Source organism: Camelus ferus, chromosome 26 (genome assembly GCF_009834535.1).
Source record: "Camelus ferus isolate YT-003-E chromosome 26, BCGSAC_Cfer_1.0, whole genome shotgun sequence".
NCBI classification, from domain to species: domain Eukaryota; kingdom Metazoa; phylum Chordata; class Mammalia; order Artiodactyla; family Camelidae; genus Camelus; species Camelus ferus.
This window is the reverse complement of record NC_045721.1, coordinates 18,534,502-18,550,282: the sequence shown is the minus strand read 5'-3', so window position 1 is coordinate 18,550,282 and position 15,781 is coordinate 18,534,502. Positions and strand designations below refer to the sequence as shown.

Below are 15,781 nucleotides of genomic sequence, written 5' to 3'. Positions count from 1 at the left end.
TGGGCCTTTAAGGCTCTAATGTAGACTCTTTGGTATCAAGCAGCAGTACCCAAATTGTGTTTTGACCATCTCTTTTTAATTGAGATGGTCAAATTCCCCAGATTCCCTAGAATTAGAATATTTCTTTTTCTGAACATGCAGTCCTTTGTCCTCCTAGTTTAACGCAACCCTCAAAATATCTGTTTAAACAATTCGAAAACTCCTCTGTCTACTGTGGACATTTGTCATTTCTGGTAAGCTTTCTGAGCCATTTATTTAGTACCCATTGTTCCTTCTGTATTTAAATGCAAGAAGCCTGATAGTCTTTCCCTGAATTAACTTTTCAGTTAAAAATACTATTTTGGTTATCAAGTGGTGGCAGGAGCGCTGCTTGCTTTCCACAGAAATGATATGTGAGTCCTGTGTGACGTGCTGGGGGAGACCGCCTTTTAAATGGGCATAATGATGCATGTTTTTGGAAGCAAGAAGTTGTTTTTAAAATAAAATGATTTTGTTTGGGATAAACACATTTTTATATAATTGCTTTTCAAAAGGAAGTGCTTACTTGTGTTTATGTAGACCAGTTCTCAGCTAAAGGACACAGTGGAAACATGTCTTCCTAGAGATTTCCATTCCTTGTTGGTTTTTCCCTTGTAGATTTTCCTTTAAATATTACATTTGTATTGATTGTGGTGAAATGAGGAAACACAGCTATTTAGATAATTAGCCTCTTATTTTAATAATACCTAACAAAATCAGAAATTAGACATTAGCAAGACATTACAGAGAAATTAGAGATAGTTGTACTTTATTGAATATAAGTCAATAATTATTTTTCTCTATAACTGAAATAGGTAATTTGATCACCCTCCTGCCTTCTTGGTCTGCTCATCCCAAGGATCTGTGCATGTTTTGAGCTATTACTGAAAATCCTGATTTGTCTAAAAGTTGACTACAACCTTTATAATATGAAAGATTTTTTTAAATGTAATGTCAACAGTTATTAAAGTTTAATAGCTCCAATTCAGGAATTAAAATTTTCCCTTTTGCTCTCTTCTTTTGCACTGGTGCAGCAGTTTTCAGGCACTCAAAGTCTTTTGCCTTTTTGTAATGCTTTTTAAATGGTGGAGGCTCATGTTAGATGCAGATGGGGGCTTTTAGTAAATTAATTACCGATGTATTAACACTTGTATTTCAGAAGTTTTGTGACGCCTTGACCATGAGCCCCACACAGTGGGACTTCCCTGTGGAGCTATGTTGTCGGCCTATGGCTTTTGTTACCCTCACGGGCCTGGATGTGGTTTATAATGCTGTGCATCGAGCTGTCTGGGATGCTTTCTGTGCCAACCGGAGGGCCGATCGGGTACCGATTTCTTTCAAGGTGCTCCCAGGTGACCACGAATATCCCAAATGTAGACCCAAGGTAATGCCATGATGGTTTCATGGGAGCTCTCTCTCTCTCCCCCTCCTTCTGTATGTGTGTATCATTTTGTTCCTGTATCTGTGTGAATAAACCCTTTATTTATCAAGGGTATGATTACAGTGGTGCATGAAGAAAATGCTAGGCCATTTCATTAAACCTTAATATGCTACAGGTGTATCTAATAATCACTTTTAACTCCAGAGGAATGATTATAATTATTAAGCTTTTTAACCTATGACCCTAGATTTTCCTTTTTCAAATTTGTTTAAAAAATAAACCCTCAAGTCTCCATAATTTTAACAAAGACCTCTCTAAAAGGAAGGTCTTACGTTCCCCATTCATCATTGCCAGTATCCTTATGGAGTCCCTGGTCTCTGCAGTTTGGTTCAATTTCACACTCATGTTTTGAGCACTTGCTTTGTGTTATGTACCTGGAACTACGCAGCAGACTGCTGATAGAAATTTAAGTAAGAGATGCTGTCTGTCCTTGGAGTTCTACAGAAATTAAAAGAATATTCCAGTGTGGAATCAGGAAAAGATTTTTCGGGTGAACATCATGGTAGACACTCTGATTTACACAGAAAAATAATTATAATGATGATAGTATGCATTAATAACACCAGCTCTTACATGTATAATGCTTATTATATCCACTTACTTGTTAAAGAACGTTATGTATATTGATTGATTCAATATTTATTGTAACCTTAACGAGCTTGATGTGAAAGTCCATTAGTAGGACACATTGAGCAAAATAAGCTGCCCACTTTTTCCTGCCTAAGAGCAGTGATTCTGATAGTCTGGTCTCTGGCCCAAGTGTATCGTCATCACCTGGGGTGTTTATTAAAAATGTAAATACCAGCTGTCCTCAGTTAAGCTGGGGCGGGAGAGGACCTGTAGATTTGGTCACCAGCTGATTCTTTTGAACGTTTGAGAGTCACACAGCGGAGACGCAGTTTCATCCACCAAGCTCTAGAAACTGAGCTTTCTCTGCAAGTGTGGGAGTAACAGCCCTGCTGGCCCTTCCACGTTTTTTGTTTTGAATGTGGTGTTTGTATCAGGGAAGGCCAGCGGCCCAGCACAGCTCAGCCCCTCCGGGATTTCCTCCTCGATTCTCATTTTCCTATTCCTGGTTCTTTCCTGTTTCCCAGGTTTTTTGTGTCAGGTGTCCTTGCTGTCCCTCCCTTTCCTCACTGGGAGTAGAGGTGGCACCAGCGCGAGCTGGAGTATCTGAGCCAGTGCAGGTGCCTTGGAGGAAACTGGAGATCTCACCCGAGTTTTCCCAGGGCTAATGTATCTACCACGTTCCCTCCCCACGACGGGGCACCCGGTGCCGACCCCCGGTGACTGCTGTCACGCTTCTGTATTTAAGAATTGTCCTTTATTTTTCCTTCCACCCACAAGTGAGGTGAAATGCCATCCTGGCAATATGACTTTGAAACAAATGAAGCCGTATTGGGTTTTAGGGAATACTTAATTTGAGCGCTTTTATAAGAGCAGAAACTGGGATGGTGAGGAATATAAGAAGAATTTATAAGTAGAATCCCGGGAAAGCGACTGTTTACTTCCAGGTATTTGAAAGCCTTGACATCGTTAGATACGCTTTGGCTTTGGTCATTCTGTAAATGAAAATGGTACTGGCTCTAAGGTTGAGATTCTGCCTCCAATACTTGCTAACTCTTGCCTGATCTCTGTGAGCCTCGGTATCCTCATCTCAAAAAGCCGGCGTGTGTATGCTGAATGAGCTAAACGCACAGAAAGCGCCTGCGCTCTTGTGATCAAGTATCTCTTCATCTTCTGCCAACGTTTGCAGAGAACTTCGTACGAGTGGTACATCCCCAAAGGGATCTTGAAGACGGGCTGGATGAATAAACATCTGAATCTGGTGCCAGCCCTGGTGGTTGTGTTCTACGAGCTGGACTGGGACGAGCCCCAGTGGAAAGAAAAACAGTCCGAGTGCGCGACCAGAGTGGAGATCGTCAGGTATGGCCCCGTTTGTCAGGTGGACCGCGTCGGGTCCCTCACGTCTGGAGTTTACTGACCCCTGACCGTCAGTGAGGGCAGCTGAGTGCTGGTCAGGCCACAGCGGTCGTTGGGGGATCACAGACCTCTGGTGAAACCTGCTCCCTTCCTAACAGGTAGCATGGATGTTAACTTAATAATGCTGAGCAATGTGAGGAAATTTAGAAGACAGGTTGGCCTGAATTTCCAAATGCTTTTTCTTGCATTTATAGGATTTTTTTTTGGAAGATATAGCAGTTTGCTATTTAGTCTCATAAAACACTTTCTGCTTTATCACCATTTGTTTCAAAATAATTCTTTTGGCTGACTAGTCTGTAATGTGTCATTATAAAGAAATTAAGTTGTAGTTTAGCTTTTACATTAAAGTGTATGTTAAACTTTTGCTTTTAAAGCCAGTTTTTATAAGGAGTTGAAGCTTGATGTGAGATTACACTTCAGAAAGTTAAATCATTGTGGCACCTATGCTTCTTTGTATGTGGCAAAAAAGTTCCCCTAAGTTTGGGGATTTTTTAGTTGAAATTTGTCTTTCTTTGAATTATCAAGCTTGTATTTTATGTAAAATCTTGAATACATTTTAAAAATTTAAAACAATTTAATTAATTTTATTGTTATTTTTCCCCTGCAGGCAGAGTTTACAAGGGAGAAACACAAAAGTTGCAGTGGTACTGATACAGAAAAAAACCCCTTTGCCCCCAGGTAGTTAATTAATAACTAATTGATTGGTTTATAACTCCCGTTCTTAGTACCGAGAGGCATGGTTTTTAAAGTTAAAATGCTTTATGCATTCAGTTATGGGAAAGATAGAGTGTTAACATTAAAAAGTACCAGTAACACATAATTAAATGCTTATTGTAAAAAACTAAAAACATCATAAAGAGTGCAGAGCTTCTTGAGTCCTGTTCCCCTAGTCCCACTTACCTCCCCACGCGGGCGCATGTCACTTGACAAAATGGTTATTCACTTGATTTTTTAAAAAGATTTTTTACTTATCTGAGATTTATTTGAAATTGTATTCCTTATGTAATATTTTTTCTTAACTTGCAGTAGGGCAAAGAGTCACACTAGGATTTTCGTTTCCTGTAAGAAAATGTCTTCGTTTCAAATGCTTATTTCTTCTACTACCTCAGACTTTGAGAGGCCAAATTATTTTTTTGTTTCTATGTGGAAACTTACAGCATCTTAAATAGTTTTGGAAACCACTTTCATGAATTGTTGCTTCCATTTTTAGTTACAGTTTTTGAAACGATTATGTGGAGAGTCTGTTGGCATTACTTGGGCTGTCTGACTTGGCTGTAGAAAATTCCATGGTGTTCTCCCGACAGATATGCACGGAGTAACTTCTGAGCACCCACAGGGCTCTCAAGGGCCCCAGGGGTCCACAGACATGGTGAAAAGTGGTTTTGGTCTTTTCTTAATTGCATTGTTCTGATTTGGGAAAATATTCATTTAGAAAAATACATTAATTATTTTATTTCTCTCTTTATCTTTGTGGAACTTGTCAACAGGGGAAGATGTGATTGCTTCAGAAAGGGCTGCAGCTTTGTGTAACGCGTGTGAACTCTCAGGAAAGTCTTTATTCGTGCTGCCCCACACGGACCACCTGGTGGGTTATATTATAAGGTAAATAAAGGTCCTTAACGTTTTTTTTCTTTAGATTGTTCATTAGGCATTGAGATATTGGGAGCTTAGACCCATTTATTTAAAAAGAAATTCATGTTCAGTGGGGGAAAGTTCAAAGGATACAAAGGATATAAGGTGAATATAAAGTCGTCTTCATCATTTCTTTAACCTTCTCCAATTCCTTGAGGTAACAGTTCCTTAAGTTTCCTTTCAAAATATGTTTTTTTATGTAAGAACAAATAATATATAATCTTTATAATACACACATATGTAAATGTAATCATATAATACATACTGATCTACCACGTGGTGTTACCTCATTGACACCACGTGTAGATCTAGCTCACCTTCATTTAAAATATTTGCATGTTTTTCCATTGTACTTTTCAGTAAATACTGTGTGTCCTTTTATATGACAGTGTCTTCATTTCTGGCTTGTTGTTTTGCTTCATTTTTGATATGCTGATGTATATTCTTAAGTAATTTGTAAAAAGAGTCTGAGCTCCACCATATCTTAAATAGCATTATAAAGCCTTGGTATATAGCGGGCATGTTACCTGGGGACACAGCATTGTCTCACAAATTATGTGACTGTTACCCATTATTTTCTAGCATTCAGTGTGGTAGGGGAGAGGTTTTATGGTATTCAATTTCTGACTAGGATGTATTTTGATATGAATATTTTCATTGATTTTAATTATAAAATGGTTTCCCTTTTTATTCTGCGTAAACATCCTTAAACTCAAGAACAGTGTAGTCTGTCTTTAGTTATTGCCTTTCTTGCCTTTGTTCCTGCGTCTCAGAAGCAGGCTTCTGCCAATGATCTGCTCCCGGAAGGCACATGGCTTTCTCTTTGGTGTGAAAGTGGCCTGGCTGCTGAGAAAGAGAAGTATCTGTTCAGGAGGAGGGGGCGTAGGATAGCAGCAGGGTCCAGTGGGAAGATGACCTGCAGGACCACTTACATGCAGTTCGTGGAAAAGCAATGATCGGTAGCTGTGACCCCAGATAAAGTCACACCAGTAGCCACTAAGAATAGAGATGATGGCCCAGAACGCAGAGGAAAAGGATAATGAGCTTTGTTTTTTCAGTTTCGAGCACATGACCCACAGAGAGCCCCGGGGGGCCGGGACGACATCTGGGTGACTGATAGCCCCGCAGGTGCCCGTCTTCCGCGGTGACTCATCCCAGGCCTCCTGGCTGGCCCTGGACTGCCTCTCTAGGGCTTTTGACATTTCCTGCTTGTCCTTTGCACCTGGGGACTTCCCCGGTCACACTGCCGTTCCTTGTCAGTATGCTTCCTGCTAGCTCCTGTCTTCTGGCTCTGCTTTGCTGGGCTCTCTCTTACTCCACTGACCATGAATTCAGCTTTCTTTCGTGCCCTAGGAAGGTACTTCTGATATGAACTTCTTTTCACAAACAGAACTTTGAGTTATTTACCTATTGCTCGTTCAAATTTCTTGGTTCGTTTGTCATCTCATAATTATGGAGTGAAGCAGGATTTAATTTATACAAATGTTATTTTCACCTCATTTGCCAGTTCTTAGTTTTGGTCCTTTTCCCTTTAGTTTTCTTATTCTTTAAACTCTAAATATTAGTCACAAAAAATTGTCAAATCTAATTAAGTATTGAATATCTGTTTTCCTTCACACTTCTTAATAAAATTATAAAATAGTAGGGGTGGGAGTAATCTTACAGATTATAGGAAAGTTATTTTTATCAGTTATTTCTTGGACTAGATAATTTTAAGTGGGGAGGTTGTCTTATTTGTAGATTTTTTTTAACCTAAAAATTCAGTTTATATTATGCCTCCCTTCTTATCTTAATCATGAAGTAAACCAGACATCATCTGTGTCAGGATTTTACTTTCAGTTCTTACAAATACGATTCTTGAAAACAGTTCGGTTTAAAATAACTTCAGTGTTTGAATGTTGGGTTTTTTTTTTTAACAGATTAGAAAATGCCTTTTATGAACATGCACAGACGTATTACTACACTGAGATCAGACGGGTGAAATCTCACAAAGAATTTTTGAATAAAACCACGCACCAGGTACATGTCTTTTCCTAAAGAAGGAAATAATAGCAGTGTTCTAGAGCAGGTTATTCATCACGGATTATTTTTGAGGGGATTATCAAATGTCTTTAATACTTTGATTCTTTTTAAAATGGTTTCTGTACTTTTGAAGTTCTTTAAAAAGACTTTTAAAAACAAATGTCTTTTATGCTCTTTGCCCTTAGAGCTCTTAAAGATAGATTTTTATGGCCTTCTTAACTGTATTTGTTTATTGGAATAATTCTTGAACTTTAACTTTGAATATTTTCCTTCATACTTTTAGGTCTCCTCTTAATAAACAGTATTATAATTTTTATCCTTTAAGAGAATGCTTGTAGTAATGGTATTTTTTTCTCATTCTTTTCTTCAGCTTTTATTTGTTCGACATCAGTTCAAAATAGCTTTCTTCAGTGAGTTGAAACAGGATACGCAGAATGCTCTGAAGTAAGTCTCTAACAGCTGTCAAACTAAATTTTTCAATAACATGTTAATGGCAATTTCTGAATCTCAGCCAGACTTTAATTTTAAAATGTTTATGTTGGTTAGATTCAGGTTTATAAAATTATAATATTATTATAATATTCACTTTAATTTGTCTAGAGATACAATATAGTATTTTTTAGAAATTATATCCATTATTATCAGAAGTAAATTTTATAGTGTCAGAAAGCTTTCTGGTCTAATTTAATTAAATTTCGTGATCTAAAGACACGTAATACTAAAATTTTTCTCATTCTGCTGCCCACTTCTTATTTGTGTATTCAGTAAAATCCTTGTATTAAGACCAGTTTACAAGGTTTAATGTATATTAAACATTATCTGAATCAGGCTAATTTCTTAAGGTGTATAGTACATTTATTCAATTCAACTATGATTTTATTTTTATTTTATTTTTTTTAGTTTATAATGCCTGCCACTCACATCACTTTTCATTCAAAGGCTCTGCTTAGTGCTTTGAAGGGTAATTGCAGGTGTGTTGGCAGTGGTTAAACATTCTATTCCTTTGCTTTTGTATTTTATGAAGGACAATTCAATAAAACATCTCTCCCTAGCTTTAACTCAGTTTTTTTAAGATTGACAGTGGCAGTGTAGCAAAGGGATCAAAACCAGCTATATATCCCAAAATTGAGGAAAGGCTAAGTATACGGGGGCAGGGAGTGGACAGAAATAAATAAATCTGTCATTCAAAGAAATATTGCAGAAACTTCCTCTTTCTTGTTACTAATGAGGTGCTAAGCACCAAGCTGTGTTCTTTAAATCTCGGTGAACTCCTACAGGTATAGCTGGCTTTCACGTAGTTCATTTTTTGTCCTTAGTATTAGTTAAACACCCTCAATTCCAATTCTGTTCGAAACCTGTTCTGGAAAGAAAAATGTTACCTGGAGAAGTTAGGAGCAAACAGTTTTCTGTGGAGAAGCCTGAGATTTTTCTGGTTACCTTCCATCTCCAGGCGCTTCCTTCCCACAGGCTGTCTCCCTCAGCACTACCTGCCCTGAGGGCGTCCCCCACTCCAGCCCGTCCCCCCGAGGCCAGGGGTGCCCACTCGACTTGTAGAGCTACTTGAGTTTAAAGCTTTTGACCCGTCTGTCTTGATAGCACCTTCTTTGCTAATACAGTTTCTCTTTAAGAAAGTCGTAATGATGGTTTTAAAAAAATACTTTTTTTTCTAACAGAATCCTGATTTTCTTTTCAGAATGCTGATTTTTTGATGTAACTTTGAACAGTTTTCCACTTCACTATCATTTTTCCACTTATCTCCTATCAGTTGTAGACAGATGTTAATGACAACAGGGTTCAATGGTTTGGTCCTTACTGAGAAGTCATTGATTCCTCCCAAGTATAATGAATCAATATATCATTTTTCAGGAAATCAGAGATTGATATGTGTGTGTTATTGAGCTGTTGAGTGCTAAGAAATGTTGAGTAAATATTATCTCTGTTATTTCTAACAATTTTGCTCTTAGGAATCTTTTCTTAAAATTAATCTTCCTTCCCCATGTTTATATTAGGAATTACAGGACCGCCTATAACCTTGTACATGAATTGAGAGCCCATGAAACTAATATTCTGGAAATTAAGACCATGGCAGGATTTATAAACTACAAGGTAATAGTTATACTTCCAAATGAGGAAAATTTAGCTTTAAATATTAGATTGTTTTTTTAAAATTAAAAATTCAAATTAGTCATCTGTGTTGAGAAGTGAGTATTTGATTAATTGCGCTCTGCTCTTTTATGTCCTTTATCTCAAGGAGCACCCTGGTTCTTAGCAGCCTACTTGTGTGCTTGGTTTTGGGCGAGGGGTCCCAGAGTTCTCATTCAGAGCAGTTGTACTTTTGTGAAACTCCTTGAGGAGGGTATTTTTTTGTTTTTAAGTGGGAGCAGGAGGGAGTGAGAAGAAAGCTGCGTATAGTATTGAATTTTAAGATGCAACCAATTAGAACTGTGTTAAGCCCTCCTTGGTTTAATGGCGCAGCCGCAGACAAGATGTACCTCCTCATCTTAGAGGAAACTTCTATAGGTTATGTGAGCATTTTAAGATTGTATATGATAGAAATGGGTGCCCCAGAAGGCAAGAGAGGCTGTCTGTTTTGCTTTTAATCTTTCTACACTCATCTTTTAAGGAGGCTGGCGCTGGGTTGGTGATGTGAGGGCAGACGGATACTTTATTCATTGCATGTGTAACCGTAAATTGCTACAGCTTCTGCCAAGACTGTTTTTGCAATGACTGTACAGATTGAAAGTGGACGTTCCCTTTGACCCAACAATTCCATTTTGGAAAGTGTATCCCACCTACATGCTAAGACGTGCACAGCACGTGTCCAAGGATGCTTATCACGTCTTGTGACAGGAAAAGATTGGAAACTGGATGGATGAGAGACTTAACTTTTCATGTATTCCTTTACACATACAAAAATATTAAAACTGGTAATAAGCATAGGGAGATACACTTAGGCTTTGTTTCTTTTTTTCGTTTTACCCCCCATATAGATTCTTACTTTGAAATAGCATCCCAGAGAAAATCTTTTCAAGAATTTCTGTAATCCTTGTTTGGTACAGAGTCTCCTGTGCTCTAGCTGTGCCAACAGTTCTAAAACTGAAAGTTAACCTGTCCTTTCTCAGCTCCCTGTTGGAGATGTTTTATTTTTGCCCATCTTTATGTTCTTCGTTGGGTTTAATATTTCTCTGTTCTATTCTACACTTTTGAAAATTTTTCAAAGGTATAGAATAGATTCATTACAAATAGATAAATGAAATAAATTTCCCTAGGGGACGTAGCCTCTGCTTTCAGCATGACCTTTCTAACAGAGGAACCCGGTCCTATTATTGCACTGCAATTCTGTTGCACTTCAGAGAAGGGAATCCCAAAGTTAGTCTCAAATTTTACATATTTTGAAATGCATATGCCTTTTGACTTTGATTTCCTCCTTTACTTTGGGGTCGATGTGACATTTTGCAGATCTGTAGGCTGTGTTTCCAGCACAACACCCCGTTGGATGCGATCGCTCAGTTCCGAAAGCACGTCGACCTGTGTAAGAAGAAGATCGGAAGTGCGGAGCTGTCTTTTGAGCACGCGGCATGGATGTCTAAGCAGTATGTTTTAAATTGTACTTGCAGAATGTTTTTTAAACAAATGGGACTTGGAGGGATGGAATCAGCATAAACTTTGGTTCTAAACTGAAGCAAGATTTTTGCCAGTAAGTAGGTTTTTAATAATCTAGCATAAGTAATGGTAGATACCGATTCATATAGTTCCTTGACGGAAATCAGCTAATTCATGGTACCATCTCTTTCATTCAACACCTATTATATTGAGTTTCCACCATATGTCCAGATACTAAGAGTCTAGTAGTGAATAAGACAGCATCCCTGCTGATGCTGAGACTGATGATTAAAAATTGCTAAAATGAAAATTTTTCCAGAAACAAGGCTGTATTTGAGTGGTGGGACCCATGTTGACCTCTGGTTTGATGGTTTATTTATGAAGACTTACTGGCACAGAAGAGTTGACTTATTAAATGGAGAATTTTTCTGTAACCTACAGTGAGTGTGTATTAGTCTAGACAAAGAGATCCCCACAGTTCACAGTTCATCAGTAGCGTTATTTTGACGCAGTCTGCTGAGGTTTTTGGTTCTAGGATGAATCACTGTTAGACGTAAGCTGCTTTTTCTTTCCTTTTTCTTTTTCATTCGTTTTTTAAATTTCTTGATTTTTTTTTTCTTTAAGATTCCAGGCCTTTGGAGATTTATTTGATGAAGCTATTAAATTGGGGTTGACAGCTATTCAAACACAGAATCCTGGTTTCTATTACCAGCAGGCAGCGTACTACGCCCAGGAGCGGAAGCAGCTCGCAAAAGCCCTCTGTCACCACGAGGTGAGTCGCCGACTCCTGTGTTATCTGGTGTTTAGGAACCTTATTAATCTTCTCTGGAAGGAAGGTAAGACTGATTGGTGTTGGTGATTTTTTTTCCAAGCCTTTGCACATAATGCGTTTTTATCTTTCATCTTTTCAGGTATTAGGGTTATTTTCAGTTTCAGCCTGAGTACTCTAACTTCCACCTGTGAATTAGGAAGTTTTTCTCTGACGAACTGGTTTATGATTGGCAATAAGTTAGTGATTTAGACGAGAGAAAATTGCTGTAAAATAAAGCCACCATTTATTCCATGCCACGCTGTAAACCCGTTGTTTAGTTTCTGTGCTCACTGCTTTATTTTGACCCACAGGAGAGGATGACTTTGACTTCTTCTCTTCCTGGGGTTTTCCTCTGGAAAACTCTGAAGAACCTATCTGAAGCATCATGTTACTCGTGTCGTTTCTTAAACTTGACGTTTCATTTTGCCTTTCTCTTGAATGATTATATTTAGATACCGGTTTCCCCAAAAATACCTTTCAATTAAGAACATGGTGGGTGTGTGTGTGTGTGTGGGTGTGGTGTGTGTGTGTGTGTGTGTGTGTGTGTGTGTGTGTGTGTGTATAGACAGAGACATTTGCATTCAGACTTATATCAGTTTGTTTTCACTTAAAACCTTAGATTTCTTCTCTGAAGATAGGTGAATATTAACAACAGTACTGCTTAAACTGTTCAAAAAAGCAGTTTGCATATTAGCACTTTAACTGTTTGGATTTTTTCCCCCCTCAAACCATACTGTAACTAGACTGTTTTCTACCATGTTATTTGTATATGGTGTATAATTTCATTGCATGTTTTATATTTTAATTTCCCTCAAACCATACTATAACTAGACTATTTTCTACCGTTTTATTTGTATATGGTGTATAACTTCATTGCATGTTTTGTATTTTAAAAGTTGGGCATATTGTGATTTGAGCAAAGTATTTTAAAAGGTCGTTAAAAGTAGGTCTTGAAAAGGATACGAGGTAACGTGCATTAACAAATGTTGGCTGGAATGTAAAATAATATTTCTGTCAAATAAAATTTGAGAAGCCTCAAAAGCATGCCTATCTTTGGACCCAGAATTTCACATTCAGGAAGCCTAAGGCAGATAAGAAATCCTGAGAGACAAGTGTTAAGATTTATTTATAAAGTTGTTCTGACAGATTTATTGATTGTAATGTAAATTAAAACAACATGAACAACTTATAGGGAATCTGTTACAATGTGGAACAACGGGCAACCATGAAAAATGTTTTGGAGGAATACTTCATGATATGGTGAGATGTACAGAATGTACTTAAATGAAAGAAGCAGGTTAACAATTATTTCAGTAGATAATAAATGTTTGCATACAAAACCTGGAAGAATAAAGTATGCATTGTTAACAGTGGTCTATAGGTAATTTAAATTTTTATTCTTTTACTTTTGGAAGTTTTCTGCATTTTTCAGCAATTACTTGTATTACATTTTGGTTTCAGAGGGAAAAAGTTATAAAAAAGAAAAGTAAAGCAGTGTAAATTTGTAAATTCTGGTGCCAAAAATACCCTTCCCCCATCAATACCAAAATTTAATACACAAGTGATAAAGAAGGAAAATAGTGTCTTCTTTTTAAAACTCCTTGTAATACTATTTTCATTTGCTTGTAAAGCACTTATGCATATGGAATAACCATCAAGCATAACTTGTAGCATATTTTTACTGGTTTATAGTTTAAAAGAAAATGTAAAGAGGTTAAGTAGTGTGAAATCATTTGTCTGAATCAGGTTGATTTATTTAGTTTAATTTTTCTGAGACTACCTAGTATTAGATGAAACATTTTTAGTTTGGTTTTGTGGAAATTTAATTTATGTTAAAATAGTCACAACCTTGATACTCGACCGTGGGTTTGGTATTTGTATTTATCAAGGCTTTTTCATCCTAACCAAAGATGGAGGGAGAGCTGCCTTGGGTGGAGTTGTGTAAACGCTAACTCGGGGTTGTGTTTTCATTTGCAGCCTTCTGTAACGTATCCCAGTCCGGACCCCTTAGAAACACAGACAGGCGTTCTTGACTTCTATGGACAGCGATCATGGCGACAAGGAATACTAAGTAAATAATTTTTTCCTCCTCTTTCTCTCAACTTCAGAAGGCAAAAGATTGCTATCATACTTCTTCCATTGGCTGCATTAGGCATAACAAATTATGTTGAAGTAAAAATATGTGTTTTTAAAAGATTTTAAGTGTCAGTTCTTCATTTTTTAGAATGTTTTCTTTGTATCACTACATCTTAGAATAACATAAAGATGTGGGTCTGATCAGAACACTTGGACATCTGTTGTCTTAAACAGATGTAACATAAGTAAGCCACTGCTGTCTGTTTAAATATTTGAATTCCAGTTAACTTTAATGATTTTTTATATTTGATATTTTAAAACATCATTACTTGTATGACCTTAAAAATAATTTCTCTGCATCTTCTTTGTGTTTTGTACATACTTAATTTGAGCAGTGTCTCTGGCCATTGAACCTTATGTGTTAAGAAATTATTTACTTGAAGCTACAGGAAACGTATTCTGTCTGGAGAGTAATACTGATATTATTCTTGAGGTGGTTGATTCCACTCGGGCAGTAGCGTACTGAGCTCAGTGATGTTTCCTTCAGAACCCAGATCACAGAGCAGTCTCCATGCTGACAAATCTGTCTCTTAGGATCGTTGAAATTCTAGAATGTTTAAGAATCTTCAGTACATTATATTAAAGGATTCAAGGAGTGTACACATCCGATGTCTGCGTGAAGGATTTATGTTCAGTGAGCTGTCTGAAATGGGTTGTGTCCTCTGTTATGCAGGCTTTGATCTTTCTGATCCTGAGAAAGAGAAGGCGGGGATTCTTGCTGTTCAGCTGAAGGAGAGAAGCGTTGTCCACTCTGTAAGCTTTTTTCCAATATCAGCTTTTTTACCATATTCAAGGAAGACATGAGACTACTTTTATTGAAATGTTTCACCCTTTATCTTTTCAAACAGGAAATAATAATAACTCTTCTGAGCAATGCTGTTGCACAATTTAAGAAATATAAATGTCCAAGAATGAAAAGTCACCTGAGTATGTATCTGTAACGTGCCACAATTTCGTGTAGCTGTGAGTCATTTTAAACTCCATACACAAAATCTTTTCTCCTTTACAGTGGTTCAGATGGGAGAGGAATATTACTATGCGAAGGATTACACCAAAGCTTTGAAGTGAGTCCTGTTCACTGCTTATTTTCACAAGTTTTCTGATTCCTTTCCAGCAAAATTAGAATGGAAATTTGTATTGAAAGATTTATTTCCGTATTTATTTCTACTCCTGTTAAACTCCATTTCCGTGATTTTTTTTTTTCAAGTACTGTCTGCTGGTTCAATCATTTTCAAAGTCTGAGGAAACCTCACAGTTACCTAATGTGAAAATACCTGTTAAACTATATCAGTACCATGTTCTGAAGTTTGTGTAAAATGAGTCAAGCACTTTATTTTGGTCTCTCCAAGAACTCTTCAAACCCTTTCCCGTGACACGGACTCAGCGTGTCTGTGGCTTGTCTCCTGTTAGGTTGCTGGACTATGTGATGTGTGATTACCGGAGCGAAGGCTGGTGGACCCTCCTCACGTCCATACTGACCACCGCTCTGAAGTGTTCCTACCTCATGGCCCAACTGAAAGATTACATTACGTATTCCCTAGAACTCCTTGGAAGAGGTAACCTGAGGTTCTTTCAGTAAAATTCTGGATCATCTTTACATCATTTGACATCTTTAAGCTTCTTAAAATTGGGAGACTGATTCAGTCTCAAATATCTGGTAGTACTTTTGTTCTGTGCAGGCCGCTTTGCTGAGTGAAGGGGTTTATACTTTCGTGGAACTTATATCATAGCTGAGGGTCTTACTGTAGTTGAGAAGAAAGAATTTCTTCTGCCCTTTTGAAAGTGGCTAAGAACAGTTTTTCACATAGAGTTCAAGTGCACATATATGCAGTGCTGGGGGTAACTTTTAGAAAGCTGTGCTGGCAGTTTTCCAGAATTGTGCTCAGCCACCCTGGAAGACATCTTTATTCCTCAGTATTTTTACACCTGAAGTGGGGGTAGCAGTCTTGCCTGACTTATGTTCTCAGTTTTTCCCTTCTTCCTTCACATTAGCTTCAACTCTGAAAGATGACCAGAAATCTCGGATAGAAAAGAACCTCATAAATGTTTTAATGGTAGGTTGGGATTCTTTGTATAAAATCTGTGTCTCATATATATATAACTAACTGAACAGATGTTGAATCCTATGTTGGTGC

At 37.5% G+C, this 15,781-nt stretch overlaps 1 protein-coding gene across 2 annotated transcripts in view; it reads left to right on the top strand.

The window, feature by feature from the left end:
* TRAPPC11 (trafficking protein particle complex 11) overlaps positions 1–15,781 on the top strand; it is a 37,766-nt gene that overhangs the window by 1,392 nt on the left and 20,593 nt on the right. The window contains exons 2-16 of one of the 2 annotated variants that reach the window (XM_006187562.3): positions 1,178–1,402; positions 3,216–3,385; positions 4,050–4,120; positions 4,930–5,044; positions 6,994–7,093; positions 7,467–7,540; positions 9,106–9,202; positions 10,556–10,689; positions 11,324–11,471; positions 13,488–13,581; positions 14,320–14,399; positions 14,495–14,573; positions 14,656–14,710; positions 15,057–15,202; positions 15,639–15,700. In XM_006187562.3, the coding sequence (XP_006187624.2) occupies positions 1,199–1,402; positions 3,216–3,385; positions 4,050–4,120; positions 4,930–5,044; positions 6,994–7,093; positions 7,467–7,540; positions 9,106–9,202; positions 10,556–10,689; positions 11,324–11,471; positions 13,488–13,581; positions 14,320–14,399; positions 14,495–14,573; positions 14,656–14,710; positions 15,057–15,202; positions 15,639–15,700 (1,629 nt within the window). In that variant the 5' untranslated portion in view covers positions 1,178–1,198. The remainder of the gene's footprint in view (positions 1–1,177; positions 1,403–3,215; positions 3,386–4,049; positions 4,121–4,929; positions 5,045–6,993; positions 7,094–7,466; positions 7,541–9,105; positions 9,203–10,555; positions 10,690–11,323; positions 11,472–13,487; positions 13,582–14,319; positions 14,400–14,494; positions 14,574–14,655; positions 14,711–15,056; positions 15,203–15,638; positions 15,701–15,781) is intronic. The other variant, XM_014561682.2, reaches the window with a different exon arrangement.